Source organism: Ambystoma mexicanum, chromosome 6q (genome assembly GCF_040938575.1).
Source record: "Ambystoma mexicanum isolate Mex_15411 chromosome 6q, UKY_AmexF1_1, whole genome shotgun sequence".
NCBI lineage: Eukaryota > Metazoa > Chordata > Amphibia > Caudata > Ambystomatidae > Ambystoma > Ambystoma mexicanum.
This window is the reverse complement of record NC_090937.1, coordinates 613,680,347-613,698,284: the sequence shown is the minus strand read 5'-3', so window position 1 is coordinate 613,698,284 and position 17,938 is coordinate 613,680,347. Positions and strand designations below refer to the sequence as shown.

At 44.4% G+C, this 17,938-nt stretch overlaps 1 protein-coding gene across 4 annotated transcripts in view; it reads right to left on the bottom strand.

Annotated features, from left to right (window-relative positions):
- Positions 1–17,938, bottom strand: part of LOC138516177 (cilia- and flagella-associated protein 337-like) — a 716,411-nt gene that overhangs the window by 608,058 nt on the left and 90,415 nt on the right. For 2 of the 4 annotated variants that reach the window (XM_069631108.1, XM_069631106.1), the window contains exon 2: positions 3,576–3,782. In XM_069631108.1, the coding sequence (XP_069487209.1) occupies positions 3,576–3,773 (198 nt within the window). In that variant the 5' untranslated portion in view covers positions 3,774–3,782. Of the gene's footprint in view, positions 1–3,575; positions 3,786–17,938 lie in introns of all 4 variants that reach the window. The other 2 variants (XM_069631107.1, XM_069631105.1) reach the window with 1 other exon arrangement.

Genomic DNA, 17,938 nt, shown 5'->3' with positions numbered 1-17,938 from the left:
GCAAACCGTGGGCATTAGAATAAAAGAAGAAACCTGCCTGATTGGGATGTAGCTCCCTCCACGTGTTTCTCAGCCCTGTGGCCTCGATGAAAGTTGTAAGCTTTGTTCAAGGAAGCTTGTGCCTTCCCAGTTGCACTTTGTCATTAAAATCACCCCCCACTACTGTTATCTCCACCCCATGTTTTGCCAGTAGTGTATAATTGTGAAGGGCTGGGTGTGCATATACGTTAAGGATAGTTATAATTTTCCCTCACAGCTCTCCTGTGATCAGAACATATCTCCCCTCTTTGTCCCTTTTCACCTTGTTTACCACTAAGGGGAAGGATCTCCTAATCATAGTGAGCACTCCTCTCAACCCTCTATAATACCCTGCGTGTTCGACCACATTGTACTGTGTTCTTCCCAAAAAGGCGCATACTGAGCCCACCATTTGTGTCTCCTGCAGCATTACTATATCAACCTTCTGCTTATTAAGGAATTTCGAGACTAAGCCTCTTTTGATTTTGTTGTTCAGACCATTCAAGTTCCACGTTAGGCACTTCAGGGAGGTCTTTTGCACTTCATCCGTTCCCATTACTAATTATGTACTGCATGAAACCCAGGTTATCTCCCACCCAGCTTCTGGTATTGTCTTTTATGGGTATCTTCGACCAGCACTGCCTGTTTTGTGTATTTTTAACATGTAACCTTTGTCCAAGAACACCCCCTCCATATACTTCCTCCAAGCTTGAAGCGTCTGTTGCCCCTGAATAAAGAAAACTTTCAACATCACCTATAGGTGAGAGTCTTGGCGGAACAACTGTTTAGAGCAGCTTGCTTCGCTCCAACTTCCTTGTGTTCTTCCAATCTTCAGTCTGGTCAGTTCATGTCGGCATAACTAGATCCCGTGCTCCACTTATTTTCTGTTACATCATGATTCTGGGATATTTTCCCCTTTATTTCTTGGCTCTGCGCTGGTCTCCTGTGCCCCTGGCCCTTTTCTTGTAGCCTAGAGAGTCAGTCCAGCCCCAAACTTCTTCCGGGCTAGTAAAGAATCTTGTCCCCTTAGGGCCTATTGCTCTCAGTGTGACCCGGTACAACATTGCATATTTTATGTCATGACCCCATAACCTTCTTTTGACCGCTTCAAATGATTGTCATGCCTTCTGTACGGCCTTAGTAAAGTCCAGGTAGACTGCCACTTTTGCTCTGTTCATGATTATGAATCCTTTCTTCCTCGCTGCCAGTATGACCACATCTCTATTTCTAAAGTTTAAAAGCTTAGCTATAATGAATCTCGGTGCACTCCCGGGCGGGGTTGTCCTGCTCGGAACTCTTTGGGCTCTGTCCACTGAGAAAAGGTTAGACAGTCTGTTCTCGCCAACCCAGTTTTTAATCCAGCCCTCCAAGTAAAGCTCCATCGAAGGTCCTTCAATTTATTTCAGGCAGGCCTGTTATTCTAACATTACTGCGCCTTACCCTGCCTTCTGTGTCATCCACTTTTTCTTCCAGGGTTCACGTTTTGGAGATTAGCATCTGTATGTCTTATTTTAACGGCCCTAAGGCGTCTTCCACTTCTGATATTATGTTTTCTGCCTCCCCCACTCTCGCAGATACTTTTTGGAGGTCTTGCCGCACATCCATACCTATTGCATCTGTTTTCTGCTCCACAGTTGTTTTATTCTCCTGGATCGCCTTGAGGATCTCCAGGGTTGAGTGGTTAGGCACCATGTCGTCCTGTTGAGTTTTCCCCCCTTTCTCTTGTGTCGTCTCTCAGGACCCGGGTGCTGCTGGCATGATATACAAGTCCATTTTCGCCTGAAGGATGGATTTTTTGTTCTTTTTCTTTTCTTTCGCCATCTTGTTGAGAATCTTTACTTTGTGGGGCCCATCCTTGAGCTCATCCTCTAATTCCCACCCGAGCCTGCAAGTGATTCTGTGGGTTCCCTCACCTTGATATTGGTCCCTGGATTCCTTTCTTCCTCTCCTTCCTGTGTTATTCCCTCTTTTGTTCTCTCGTGTTTGTTCCACCTCTATGGGGTGCCGCCACCCGTCTCACCCTGTCCCCTCACCAGGCTATATGGTTAGCGTTCTGCCTTGGCTAGTGCTTGAATGGCATTGTGCTCATGCACGCCCCTCTGTGACTGCTCCTCGCCTTTCAGCTTCTATAATGTCTTTATCACTGGGCACCCCCACCCCTGCTATGTTTGTACATGCCTGCTCACACTTCTCTGCTTCCAGGCCTTAACTGGACTGCAATCTGTAGGTATAGGTGGGGTGGGTGAACAACTGGGGGCGACTAACCCTCGGCCGTTGGTGACTACATTACTGCCTCTTTTCTCACCTTTGTCCTTGTCCTCGCCCCCCAGCGGACCTCACTGGGGGAGCAAAGGAGTGCAATCCTGACCCCAGACTCTGTCCCTCTTTCCTCAGCAGGCGGGATGTGCCAAGCTGCGCCTCCTCTTCCATCCCGCCCGCGGTGCCATTGCCCTCTTGTGTTCAGAGGGACACGGCTTTACTTGTCAGGGCTCACAAAATCTCCCTGTTGTGCTGGGATTGTCCTGGCTGTCCCTCTCTCTGCCGGTGTACGTTCGGTTCAGCCTCAAGCGTGTAATCTCGCCAGAGGCCCGGGCATCTGTTATGTTCTCCACTGTCGGAGCGGACCGTGTATGCAACTAGTTCATGTTGCTGTACAACAGCACCCCCTTTCCCCTGTAAAGATATTCTTAAGCCTTTCGGTAAATGTTGACCCTTATGATATTGGACCAAAGTTAAGGAAGACACACACATACACCGCTCCACCCTCCCCCCCCCACTGGCAAACACACACACAAACACACAAAAGAAGAAAAGAATCAGTGAGAAAAATAATTATTTAAAAGAGATAAGGTTACTACTGATGAAAAGACGGCCTCATTACAAGTTTGGTGTTAGAACAAAAAACTGCAGTAAAAGGGTAGTAACTGAATTAGCGTCCCTTTACCACAACTTTCCCACACTGCCGAACTCCAAGGTTGGACTTGAAGTGGAGGATTTATCACCAGGACATAGTTGGAGGTACATTCTATACTGTACCTCCAAAAATCATCGGATTTACCAAGGTTGTTTTACTGCTCTCATTAATTTCTAACAATTTCTCCATGAAGTCCTATGGACTACAAAAATGGGGAATTACACCATCATATCACCACTTCCAAACCCACAGTAAATTCACAGGAGCAAGCAGCGGTAACGGTAATAGAGTTTGGCAGTAATTCCACCGAACTCAGGATTAGCCCCTTTGAAAGTCTACAAACGTTGGGAATGGCAACGTGAAGGAAAAAACATTAAATCCTAATTAAACTACATAACTACAAATGAAACCGTAATTCACACTACACCATTACTTCACAAAACTCTTTTTAAATATTAGAGAACTAATATCAATGAAATTCAACGCACATCAAGTACTTTATGTTGCAACGAGCAATACATTTTGACTTATTTGCTGCATGAATACAGACCCTGTATGTATTGATGCCTTCAAACTTCGACATCTATACTTGACCAGGACAGAAGCCACAGACAATAGTTCCTTTGTCAGATTTTAAACTTACAAGAATAACTCGACTCTTCTTCATCTTCAGGTCTGAAGTCCAAATTGAAACCAGTCCATCTTGTCCAACACCTATCAAAGTATTGTCTGGCATGGAAGAGATGTGAACGATGCTTTCTCTGTGTGGTGTCTCCGTCACCGTGGCAGGAAGCTGGAATGAGGCCTGTTTAAGCTTTGTCTGCTGCGATTCCTCCTCCATATTGAAGTCCTGCTATAGGAAAGTGAAAGGGTCAATGTACACATCAAAGATAGTTTGGATTTATTATTTCATTCATGGTCCTAGGTCTGTGTGATTTTGCAGCATAATAAAAATAATAATTATATTCAAATGTAAATGTGTTTCAGATAGAAACCCCTTGCTTAAGACGTGAAATTGCTCTGTTACTAAAGGAATTTATAAATTCAATGGCCCTCATTACCAGGTTGGCGGGTTTCCGGCAACCCCATAATAGCCGTACCGCCGCCTATCCTGGTGCGGCCGTGATATCACAAGGGTGGCGGTAACTGTTAATCCCCATTTCCATGCCATCCATTAGGACACCATGGAAATGGGGACACAGAAGCACCGGCACTGTTGCTAAAGGCGCCAGTGATTCTGTGACAACCATACCGGTAGGGGCCTGAAAACCCGGCAGTTCAGGCCTGCCGGGGGATCCGTGGCCCCTACCGGCATCATTGTAGAATGGTGGTCCGGCAAGGGTGTTGGTACGTTGCTACCAGCAATCTTATTTCTGTGACGCCATACTCGGAATGAGGGCTAATGAAGTGCAGTAGCCCATGTCAGTCAATAAATGGGGTGGATTGTGCTGTTGGTTAAGGAGAACATAGACAGCTCCTAGAGAAAAGAAGCAAAGAGAGTGACGGTCCAACAGAAGCTGCTTAATGGATTTGAAGACTGTACAAAATAAATGGAAGGCCGGCAAAATATGTATAATAATACATACTCGAGTTCCTTATTAAGGTGTTCTTGTGGCACCACTGCCCATCTTTATGTAGTAAGAAAACAAAAGCACTATCGAGCTGTGCACTTATATTTAAACATTATGTGAGCACTTTTTCGAAGACGTATCAAGCAGGGTGCCCACAGAAATAAAGGATACCCTCTGAATACATTTGTTATCCCCACTGTTTCATTGGACTTATAAATGCTTAAAGTGGCATTGAGCACGTTGTGTTCTGAGACTATGGTAATGGAAAACTGTGAAAGGGTTCGGTGTGATTCGCGAAGATGCCATCCATTCTCCCATTCACACTTTAAACTGCATTTCTTGGGGCGCTTGTGTTTCTCCCTTCCCACTAAATTCCATTACCTTTCACCAACCTTTAGAGCAGGGGCCTGGGCAATCACCGTTCGGTCGGCAGAATTGTATTTCTGTGCCGTTGAGGAAGGGCGCTCGTCCTTAGCTTTACTGGAGGTAAGAAGCATGTTTGTGCTGCTCTTGGGAGACGTGGCCAGAAACTGGGAGTAGGGCACCATTCAGCACAGTGATTCGTGCCTCGCCCCCCATACAGGACTGGTGCTATGGACTCAGTAGATAATACTGCCCAACACTGGGACACCCTGTCCCCTGCAGCACATTTAGACAGCAGTTAAAATGCACCAGGAGAGGGAGAATCGGTGTCACACCATCATGCAACAGGTAACCAGCCAACAAGATGGAAAGTAATATTGGATTTGTAGTTGGATAGCTTTTGTTTATATTAGTAATATCGTTTATCTGTACTGAGTGTTTGTAGCAACCCTTAATGGCGGCATTTCCACTGTTTGCAGAATTAACTTTTTAGAGATAACCGCAGCTCACTGGAAAACAGAACAAATTATGGTATTTATTCGGGAAACGTGTGATCACATTGCCGTTTCCGTATTTGCAGATATTTTCATGTCATTGTAGGACACGTGTTTCCAAAATAGGGTATAAAATGTCTGTTTCCATGGATGTCACTAATTGTCAGGATGTTTCCATGTATTTGTGATATATATATATATATATATATATGTGTCACCAACGTACTGTTGTGTTTCCCGTGTCTAATATCAATGCTCAAATTATGTGTTTTGAGCATGTTTTAAAACCAGTGGGTGAGTGTGTATGCATGTTCTATATGGGTTGTGTTTTGCCAAGTGGTGTCCACATTTCCAAATTGTAGAAGAGTTTCTCTTCATTTCACAGGTTGTGAGTATAATTGTGTATTTCGTGCGAGTGTGAAGACCAGCTGGTCAGTGTGTAAGTGCATGAACATGTGGCTTAAACTCGCAGTTCTTTGCAGGAGCATTGTGAACATGTCAATGATATCTTAATGTGTTCAGCTTTGTGTCGAACATGTACAAACGTTGCCACACATTGGTGTTGGAACTTTGGAGCATGTGTGTGTTTTGTAAAAATTAAACATGCTTTTGTGCATGGCACAACAACAGGGACGTCATTTCAGCTAAATGCCAGAGGTAGCGGAAGTGACATCACACGACCCTTGGCCTCTAATGACATCACAGGAAGTGATGGCATTTGACCCCACCCGAAGTGACATAACAGGAAGCGATGGAACATGACCCTTCACCTCTTGACAAAACAGGAAGTGGCATCACTTAGCATTGTTCCTAAGTACACTACGAAAAATATGATTATGCTATCACTGTAATGTGATAGACAATTCATACACGAATGGATCACCAAATGTATCTTTAATATCAGTGTGTATAGGCCCATATTACCAAATTAGAGTGAATGCAAGCAGACGTCCAAGGCTAAATGATAATGATGTGTTATTATATAGAACTTGCGCTTAAGCACTTTACATAGAACACATATATATACAATGGGGCTCATTACGAGTCCGGTGGTAACCGTGCTGGTACTACCGGCAGGTTTCCGCCGGACCTGTCAATATTTACCGGCACCAGAATTTCCGGAAACACTGGGGTATTACAATCCCGGCATTATGGGGACCACAGTTCTAAACAGTGCTGGTGCTTCCGTGACGGTCTGCCTACCGTGGCCGCTGTGTCCGTCAGGGTCTGCCCTGTTGGGCACAGCTGCTCCGGCAGGCAGACTCGTAGTATGCCGGTCTGGAAACAATGGTGCCGGTGAGCATACTGGCACCGTTGTTACCGGAGCAGCATTCTTAGAATGAGCCCCAATATCAGCCAACCTGTGTTGGTACTCATTTATCAACCTCAGAAAGATGAAAGGCTGAGTTGGCTTTGAACCAGCAATCACGCACACATCAAAGCAGCAAGCTCTCAACCCACTGAGCTATTTTACCGGCTATAGCTATCTTACCGACTATAGTAAAATGAGCAAAATGTTCCCAAAGTCAGACAGCAAATTACACCCTGTAGTGGATACCATTAAACTGGTAAATGAGATTTAACAGCAAGCCAGTTCATCTGCAGTTCTGGTGCAAAGTTGGCCACATGTCAAGCAAGCATAGATCTACTTTTCAGGCTTCAGAGGTTGGCAAAATACATGCCATTGGGAGGGTTCATAACTGTGTTAAAGAATTTAGAGTAGCGCAGGGAGAGCACCACACTCACGCGGCTTCCCATACACTGGGCACTCGTTACCTCATACATGCAAACAAACATCCTGAACAGCATGCCATGGAGATAGGTAAAACATTGCAAAAAAGCATAAATTGTGGCACAATGAAATCAAGGGCCACTTCATGTGCTATGGACAAACATTTCTACACTGTACAAAAGCTTTTAGGAACAAGGATTTTGTCAACTGGCGGAGGACACCGAGATGGAATGTCTTGTGGTGATCGTAACAGAGAAAACGGCAGGAAAAAAACCATACTATAACTGCAAAAAGCAAAATACATGTCATTGATGCTAATTCTTCTCTAAATGCTTTTTGGAAGTTTGTGTCTGCATTGTGAATTTGAGGTGTTTCAGAACAGACTACATCAGTGACTCACCACTGATGTGTGCCTGAAAATAAACCTTTAATGAGTCTAGCAATTATTAAATAGAATTCCAGAAAGACAGGTTATTTGTTATTCCTATTCTATCTTATTTAGGGTCACTGCTCAAAGTGCTACACTTGTGGAACCCCCCGTTTTTTTTAAGAGGCCTGAACAAGAAATCCAGCCACTCTAAAAAAAAAGGTGCATGTGGCACTGGCCACAGCCCAGGAGCTTCCATTTTGTTTAAAAACCTTTTTTTTGGGGGGGTAGCAAGGATGACCACAGGGCTAGCAAAGAAGACCTCAAGGTGCGACCCCCGTTGACCCCCAAATGATGTACCTGTACAACAAATGCTTTAGTAACTTTTCAGTGTGATTTGTGTGCGCTTGGGAACACAATACTGTGTCTATTGTTTGGGAAAATTACATTTTCCTGTGTGTGTGTTTTCGTTTGATAGGGCATAATTCCATGTTTGGGGTTCCCTTTTCATAACTGTGTGTGTACTGTTCCTTAAAAGGTTTTCTGGCTTTCTTGGATTTTTTACTTTTTCTTTTGTCAGCTCCTTCCCCAGGGGACTCATTTTGGATGTGCTGCCCTTGGAAGCCCACAGGGGTATCAGGGCAAGGGTGCGTTTAGGGCACCGCATTCTGATCCTGGTGATTCCTAGCACTCAGAGAGTGTGTTGGGGAGTAGGCCGGTGGCAGCTATGTGTTTAGCGTCTTTTAGCTACTCCATCTCTGTAGCTTGTTGTACTAGGCAAATGCCCATATGTGGTGGCCTTTTATGTACTAATGCATTTAAAAAAAGATGCCACCCAGGCCATTTTGTTTTGTGGCCTCTCTTTGTTTTTCGGTTGTTTTCTATTGTTATTTAGCTGACTTGCAGCTTTCATCAAAAACATAGAAACTTTCACAGAAATAAAACCATAGAGAACAAAATCGATCTGGCCTTTCTTTGTTTGTCTGGGCCATGAGGGAAGTCAAAAATGTCTGCCCCTCCTACGTAGGCTACAATGGCCTCTCTGTGTGGATGTCGGTTAAGACTGGATCGAGACCTCCAAAAACTACCCAATCCATTTATGTGTAGATGTGCCTGAATTTTGGAGAGTTTGGCTGGCCACACTAATTGGCTAGTTGCCAAAACCTGAATGCTACACCCCTGCGGGTTGGTGGACTGGCTTAGCATGCACCAGGGTCAATGTGTATAACAGTGGGAGACCCAGCACCATTCTCAGAACCATTTGGAACTTGCCTGTAAGCTTCGCTTGGATGACTGTTGAAGCTGTTGTGCGCTGCTGTACTGGCTGGGTTCTGTCTTTCTACTGCTTCTCTACGGCCTTCATTGCTGGAACCACCAGCCGTTAACTCTGGATTCATCTTATCTGCAGTCCCAGTTCCCCCCGGAAGCTCGCCAGACCTTGATTGAACTCTGATGTGGGAATCCTGCTGCCTTGTCGAAACTCTGAGCACTCTCCCTCAACCTGCTCCATCATGCAATCTTTGTGTTACCTCTTCCAGCTGCTCCTTAACAAATAATTATTTCCTGCTGCATGGCTGATTTCTGGGGCACTCTTTTCTGTGACTACCATCACTGCTGTGGGCCCTCTTTGTGCTGGTAATCTTCACAGACCACCTCTTCTTCAGCATTCTGTTGTCATCGCTTAGGTACACCTGGGTACATTGCTCCTTCTGACCAGAGACACCAAGCGCAGCTAACCTGACCCAATCCTTGCACCAGTCCTACTTGTTCACTCATGTTCCTTGGGCCGTTTTCACTGCAGTCAGCTCCCTGAGTAGGTGTGCAAGGTCCTTGGATCCTGACTCCCATTCTGGGGCACCTCCTCAAGGTTCATCTGATACCGGGTGCAGTGCCTCTTCGGGTGTCCCCTTGACCACAGCCGTAATTTCACTAAGCAGCCAGCGATCCCTCAGCCCAGGGTTCTATAACTGTAATTTGGATCTCTTCTGCTGGGGCTCCCAAGACTCCTTAGCTGGGTGGTTGTCACCTCTCTGGCACCTTTGACCTGAAAGTAATACTTACTTACTTTTTCAGCATAACCGCAGGAGTCCTATTGGGCTGAGCCTGCTGATTCCTATGGGCACACGTCTGGGAACTATGAAAACTCTGTAAAAGTGCCTTTAACTTATATTAATGTGAACTGACAATTTTCCTTGAGTCCCTTTGTACCTGGAGTTTATAAGAAAGTCTATATATTTCTAAAGGGTAAGAAGATCTTACTGTACCTAAATTGCTTCAAAAAGTATCTATGTGTTGCTACTGAATTCTCTTGTTGAGATGGGTCCTTTCAGACCCAATAATGCACTGTACTTTTCTAATTTATCTACCTGTTTTATGACTACTGGGTCTTCCCAACTGTTTTCACCCCTTTCCCTCGCTCCTGGTATAATCTTACATGTGTATAGCATTTCACTGTTAGTGAATGTTCTTCCAATAGATTTTGAATGAGTTGGGACCCCTTCAGCCATTTAATGTTTTTTATATATACTTTGCTGTCTGCGTATTAACCCTTACGTGTTTACCTTATGCAATGCTTGCAACAAATAGTTACATGTTTCCATTATATTATATGTAGTATATACTTTGTTCTGAGTATGAAGGAGCTCTAAGGGGTCAGAAATGAAAGCCGGACACAAAGTGGTCATGTTTTGGTTTAAAGACTTTTATTCAACTGAACATGGGTTTGGAAAATGCCTCTGTGGCCCTATTCTAAAGAGGAGTTTCCCTACCTAAATAATATAACTAAGGGTCTGTCTGTGTCAGGATGTCAGAAACGAAAAAGCCGTCCTTGTCTCCAAAACATCTGATCCTGACCCTCACACTAAAACTACATAATAAAGTGATAGGGGAAATGTCTTCAACCTGATGTTGGCAAAAGGTGTTCACAAATGAAAAGTAAATGGATCCGACGGGATGGAAAAGTCTCTTTACTAACAGTTCCTTCGTGTCTCTCCTGATTCACAATACTCCTGTTTGGCAACAAGTTCTGTAGCAGTCTTTATTTAACACAAGTTTAACACAAGTTTCTTCTTTGACTAACAAACACCGTCCTTCTTTAACATCTCTTGTAGGTTCGCAAATTGCCTGGTATACTCCCCTTCCAGGACTCTTTACACACCTCCAACTGCCTGTGTACTCTCCTGCCAGGACTTCTCTCAATACACTTTCAAATGCCTGGTGTACTCTCCTGCCAGGACTTCTTTTTATGCACTTTCACAGCTCCTCTTTATCACCAAAATGGTATATACTGTTCTTGACTCAGTATATCTGTTTGTTTCAATATCAGTTCACACTTTTCCCCACATTCAGATTTCATGCATGTATATGTTACTGGGGCTTGAATTTGGACTTTGCCTTCTCTGTTTTCAAATAATCCTCTTGTTATTTCTGCATTAGTAATCTTATGACTCTCAAATTGCTGTTGGAGCCATTGCTGAAACTTGCTTTGGGCTGACTCGCCGGTTCTCTATAGTGTCTTTGGTTTTGTTTGCGCTTCCACAGTGCGGCTCTTCCGCTCACTACCCACTCTGGGTTGTCCAGACGTCCTTCCAGTTTCCTCCGTGGCTCTGCTGTCACACGCCTGCTTCTTCTCAGGACTTGTTAAGGAGAACACTGCCTTTGCGAGCTGCCGAGTGCCCAGGAACTCTCTCCCAGCGTTTCCATGCATGACCTGCTCACGCACTGCGTCTCTCCTTCACAGTCTCAGATAAAGGTGAACCAGAGCCAAAGAAGGTTTTGTTGGAGATTATATGGCAATAAGCCATCGAGAACCTGGGTATTAGGGGGTCTTTCTCATGAGTAGAGGCAGGATACCGCCTCTTCTCCAATGAAGCCATCACACCGCCCGGTAGCTTTCTCCTCCCGTGTGATCCTCCCTCATATAGCCGCCCCCAGGGTCAGAATCAGGTAGTGGCTGCCGTCCCCTGGCCACATGGGAGGAGGTTACTACCGGGGGATCCGTGATGACTCCACTGGATTCATCACAGAGCCTAATTGAATCCTGATAGCAGTTCATTCCCTCCTAAGAGTGATGCCAGTCCACTCTGCCATACTACCACTTAGAGAGTCTTGGGCAGGTTTGGTGGACACTCTATGATAACACTTTTGCTTTGTTCTTCTGAGCCCCTCATCATCTGTAAAACCTCCCTAAAAAGTGTTCCCTGTGGAAAGAGTGAATGTTGGACACAGAATAGCCTGACAGAATACTCTTTGTGTGAGCCACTGAAGTAAGAGTGTATTGAATGGTTCAGCTGTTACTGGCTAGTTTGGGGTTAATTGTCTAAGTCATGTGAAACATCTGAATGTTTCTTCGCGAAGGGGTGGAAAATGGAAACAAAATGTGTTTTTGATTTTGTGTGGGTGTAGGCAAACATGAAGTTAATTTATTTATGTAAAACTATTTGTGAGTCCCTGTTATGCTGCTCTCTCTGTAGTCAGGGTCCAGGCCCTCCAAACCATGCTCTCTAAGGCCATCAGAAACCATGTAGCAATTGAGCCAGGTCAAAGCCTTCCAAGAGAGAGACACTTTTTCCCTATGGAGGTCAGAGCCTCTTGTGCAATTCAGGATCACTGTGCTCTTAGATCCCAAAAGAACAATACTAAGAATTACATAATGGGTCCCTTGCTCGACAGGATAAACTGGAGGGGGACCCAAAAGCTCTTCAATCACTACCTCATAACAATTCTTGCACAGGAGTCTACCCATAAACCGAGAGCACTGATCCCAAATGTATTCATCATGTTACTATGCAAGGCCAGTGAGCCTTGTTGAAGTCGTAACACTGCGCTGTTTGCGCAGAACACACAATACTGGCGGGGCCACACCTCTAACGCCCCGGCAGCCTTCTCTATCAGAATGGGTTACGCTATCTGCGTGGAGCCCTGTCTGCTCCATACAGTATTACACAGTGAAAACAGCGTGAGAAGGGACGCGCCCCTGCGCCTGCATGTCAGATAGAATGTCAGCCCATCGTGATTCATTCTCAAGCCAGGCCAGAATACATTATTTAGTTAATGCTGCTAGTTCTTCAGCTGCAATCCGCCACGTACTGAGTATGCACAGTGCACACACAAATTATTACACGTCTGAAACTTAGACTTGCCTTCTCCTCTGCATTTTGGGGGGGCAGCGCCCCCCCCCGCCTTATACTACCAGCCGCCACTGTCCCTGTCTACTCTAAGGTGCAATCTCAAACCTCCAATCAGAGGTCCAGTTACTTTGTTCCATAAATGTGTACTTCCTAAAGTAAGTACTATACCACTGTCTTCCAACAGAGATCTACGTGCGCTGATAAAGAAAATGTACTGTTATTCTGATGCATGTGTTCCTTCTGTGTAGCCAGACAAGGCCTGAGTTCTGTGTAGCCAGACAAGGCCTGAGAACACTGTATTTCATTCCGAGTTAACAGGAAGCCAGGTACAAACTGAACCAAAAAAGACCTCAGGATTTAGAGCTGGAAAGACCTTTCAAAAACTGTATAAATTTACATCAGATCTTTTACAGTAAAATAGATAAGTGTGGCGTAATTGTGTGTATATCAAAAGTCTGTAAATGGTAAAAGGTTATGGTCTTCTTATTCCTATATAGATCCAAAGGTGAAAATGGAGGACCATGTATTAATAAGATATTCTTGCATGTGTGGTTTTGATGCACACAAGCAACCACACACATGTGACCTCCCCTGTTGACCAACAGTTGCCCTCGAATCCTTGTATATTTCGAGAAGCTAAAGAGCTGCAGGAATTCAGAAAAAATATGTAAGCATTTACCATTGCTGGCACAGTATCACAGCATAATACGAGCATTAATCAAAGAATATGAAAGAGCCAAACACATCATGTGGCGCCTGCAATTCGTTACATTAGCAAAGGCCTAATATAAACATATTTTCCTTCACAAAGAGTACAGTATGTGGGAATTGATATCACATGGCCAAACAATCGGAAATAGAGTACAGCAGATATGCCAGTGTCCTTATTAACAACCTAATATTATCTCACACACAAGTTAATTCTTTCAAGTGGCACCATGTAACTACCCTCCTTCTAAGACTAGTCAAGTTCCCGTTGACAACGATACCTGCCGACATATTGATATACACTTGAATGTGGACCTCTAACACAGAGTACCTAATGCAAGAGATATATAAATGGATGAGAGCCAGAGAAATACCACTAGCCTTAGCCAGGTCTCAGCGTATTCAAGAGTCTTTCACATTTCACTATAGATATCTTATATTTCTTAGTTTGTGTATAAGGAGTCCTCATGCCAAGCACACACTTGCCCAGTTCCCCTATCAGATGGTAAAAGGATTGGGCATGTGGGCGCATCCAATTCTTTAATATCAGCTTCTTTACAGACATTAGAACGTGATGGATGAAGATCTCGAATGCAGTAGTAAAGTTCAAATTTGTGGTGGGGTGCACACCCCACACTTCTTCTGAATGGCTAATAGTGACTACTGTATGCTAGGTTACTGTGGTATAGAATTAAGCACAAATGTAAATCTGATCAATAATAAAAACACAGTCCCATCATTGTATGACGTTTCATGAAGAATTCTGCTCATTCCTAATGACATTATGATAATATTAATATTAGGTAGTTGTGACGGATCTACGTGAAAGCATTGTAACAATGACTTAAAATTTGTTCCCATAGAATATTTTTAAACGAATTTCAGCCAAAATAAATGCAGGGGAGTCCCCCCGTAGTCCGACTAAGCCCCACCCCACCTTAATGAATACCCCAACACAACCCCATCTATATTTTCACTGAAATTCGTTAAAAAATATTCGATGAAAACTAATTTGCAGTAATGATCTGTTATTATTATTATTATTATTATTATTATTATTATTATTGTGTTTATTGATTGCGGACCTAACTTCGAGAAGCAATGGAGCTCTTTACAGAGGTGTACAACATTACAGATGCATAACAGAGTGCTTTTGAGTGGTAACAACAGAACAGATATACAGTAGGGGGTAGGATACAGAGGGGTACAGAGGATGGGTACAGCTGTAGCGAGTCAGATGGCGTGAGGGGTGACGTGATGGCCTAGGTGTTGAGGAGGAGAGACTCTTTGAAGAGGTGGGACTTGAGTTCTTTTTTGAATTGTAGGAGCCTGTGGGCGAGTCGGATGCCAATGCGGAAGTAGGTTCCGGAGGCTTGGGGCGTAGGCAGAGAAGGCTTGTTTTCTGGTCCTTTCCTTTTTGCAGCAGTGGATTTCAAATCTGCAGGTGTCCTGGCATCTGGTGGTGCGTTCTTCGCCGGAGATGAAGAGTTTCTCTGTGAGGCAGCTGGGTGACTTGAGGGCGACTCCCTTATAGATGATTCAGCAAAACTTAAAGGTGATTTGTGCGTGCAGTGGGAGCCAGTGAAGGTCGATGAGGGCCAGGGAGATGTGGTCGTATCTGAGTAGAGCCTTGATGACGTGTGTAGGGCAATTCGGGCACAAGGGAGGATGACGAGAGGCCTTTGAGGAGTGCATTACCCCCATCCAGGTGGGACAGGACCAGTGCTTGAACATTGGATCCAAAGCTGTCTGGAGAGAGGAAGGGCTTGACCTTTTACAGGAGGGAGAGCTGATACCAAGCTGTCTGAGTTTTCGTAGCTATGTGTGTCTTGAAGGAGAGGTGTTGGTCGATGTGGAACCCAAGGGACTTGGCGCAGGAGGTGAGCTCGGGTGTGAAGCCCTCATAGTTCATGGTTGATAGCTAGGTCTGTATGTCTGAGTGCTTGGTGTTGTTAGTGAGGAGTAGGAATTCGGTCTTGGAGTGATTGGGCTTCAATTATGCACTGGACATCCAAAACTGGATCAGCAAAAGGCAGGTTTTGAGCCTATAGATGCACTTGATGGAGTTGACCTTGAGGTATAGCTGTGTGTCATCAGCGTATTGGTGGATGTGGATGTTGTGTGTAGCTAGGAGGGCTCCCAGCGGTTCTATGTATAGATGTTGTTGTGTATGGGTGATACCATTGTGACAGGGTCGATACTAAAGTAGAATCGTTACTTTTCTTTATTCTGATTTATCAAGCATTCCACATTGTCTTCATTGTAGCAGTGTTTTACAGCAGTGTCCCTTGGTCGCTCCTGGTCAGTGTCTGAACCAGTCTGTGATCTTCGTGCCTTCTTTTGGTCAATAGGTCCAGGCATACTCTAGTGTCTATCCTTCTTCACTCTACTCGGTCAGCAACAGAAATGACACACGCAATCACTCAAAGTATGGCCCCTTTTTATTGAACTCCTTTCCTCCCAATAGGTTCTTGTTTCCCCCCCCTAATAGTCTCTGCCCTCTTAACCAGTTTTCCCGCTGTAGGTAGGGGTTGTATTTATGAGGTGGTGCAACTCTCAGTGCTTCCTTCTTGACTCTGTCCTCAGTGGAGGCCCCTGTTCTGGAACAATGCTGGTACTGGCTGCCATGTTAGGCCGGCTTTGCTTTAATCCCTGGCTCAGTCAGGTTCTTCTGCCCGGTGGTGTCTCCATTCTTGCCTGGTCAGGGAGCTGTTCCCGACCTCGTTCCGTATGCCCGCCGGCGTCGTCACCGTCCTCAAGACACACTAGGCTGCGGTCTGGCGGGGCTCTGTCCATCCAGCTACAGGGGCCCCAGTCGGCCTGACTGACCCTTCAGGTATGCAGAGGTCGTGGTCCACTGGAGAGGTGAAACCCTCTCGGGTTAAGGCACCATTTTGAGGCATGGTACCGTTTTGCGCTGAGGCGCACGGTCACAATAATACTCTGTTTATTGACCACGAGAGGATGAAGGATTAAGTTGGTCCAATGAATGCAGGTTACCCAACGATCTTTGAAGCAGATGCTTAATTTGTGAAGCTATCAAACTGCATTAACAGTTGTTTAATATACTAATATGGTTTATGCAACTTATTTGGAGTCAGGAAGTATCAGTGTAGAAGTTTAAAAAATTATCAATTAGAAAAATCTGCAAAAAGCAAGCAGATTTTTTCCTAGACTCTATGATGATATTTGGAACTCCAGAAGAAAATAAAACTTTCACTGATATTTAGAAACGCCCTAGAAACAATTTGAGACCCACAACCCTGCCAAGCATACCAGGCAACAGGTGGTATAGAGAAGAAAGTGTTTTCACACCTTTGTTTTTAAATGCTATGCAAGCAACAGAAATGTAAATAACCCTTATGATAAATCTTAAGAAGATAACACCGATTGGCATTGATTCCCTAAACAGATTTGCATGATGGGGTACTAACATTGGGAATAGTGTTCAAAATATAAATGATAATTCTTGTGTAGGCACCAACGGGATATAGCTATGTTACCATTTGAAATGTATAGGTGCTTCAGGACACCTGAGCTGCTTCAAAGCACATCTGCCTACAGTCTGCTGTATCTGCAATACTGCATGTTTCACATGTGCCATTAGGAAGAGAAGGCTGCTTTAAACAGGCGGGTCTTGAAACCCATTCTTAAGTTAAAATGGTCCTCCCTTTTATAGATGATGGCTGGAAGAATGTTCTGGATGGCAGCTCCCATGATTGTGAAAGACAGTCCTTCAGATCTCTGCAGATGAATTGAGAAATCACAGGTCTGGCCTCTGACTAAATGCAGGTGTGTGTCTCTTTACTTTGCACCTAAGATATCTTGACCCACAACTGTTTAGGATCCAATTCACCATGCAGAGAGGTATCATCTCTATTCCTCATGGCACTGGCAGCTGTGCTGTGGAGGCTTGGTAATTAGTAAGAAGAATGCTCCCAAAATTTGAGATTGCATATTACATTTGTTGAAATGTTGTGACAATTTTGCCCATGTATTATTTTGATTGGAATCCCAGCACAGTTGATTTGGCATTGTTCTGTCTGGATAGAATAATTGTTCCAACACACTGTTTTTATGTTGGAGATTCTGGTATGGGAATTATATTTCTAGCAAACGAAAATGACCAGAGTAAGTTGTAAAACAAGCCATTCCCTCCAATAATTTATCACCCATCGGGATATCCAGATTTCTAGACTTAAGTACTATTGAAGGATGCTGACCTACGGAATCCAGCAGGGAACAAGAAAGGTAGAGGTTGATAAGTTGCTTGATCTAACAAAGAGCAACCTATGTTTTTCAGGCTTTCAAGGCTAACCAGTTTTTCTGCATCCAATTCACTCAGCCATTTGATGAATAGGTATGTTGCCCTTGCATGCTAAAGGTTTAAGAGCATTGTAAGGAAGGCCTTATTTTTTAGATCCTCACCTATCTGGTGGCTCTTTGGTTTTGTCCTAACCATTTTTGCCAACTGAGGAACTTTTCCCATCCCACTTGCCAATGCACTTCATCAGTACAGGGGGGGACACTATCCCCCATTTTACCTTTTTGTACAGCAATACCACCTCTCTCAAAGGTACTAATGCAGGGGACCTTTTCCCTCATTTTTCATGTAAATTGTATTGATCAGGGGCTGGTGGCA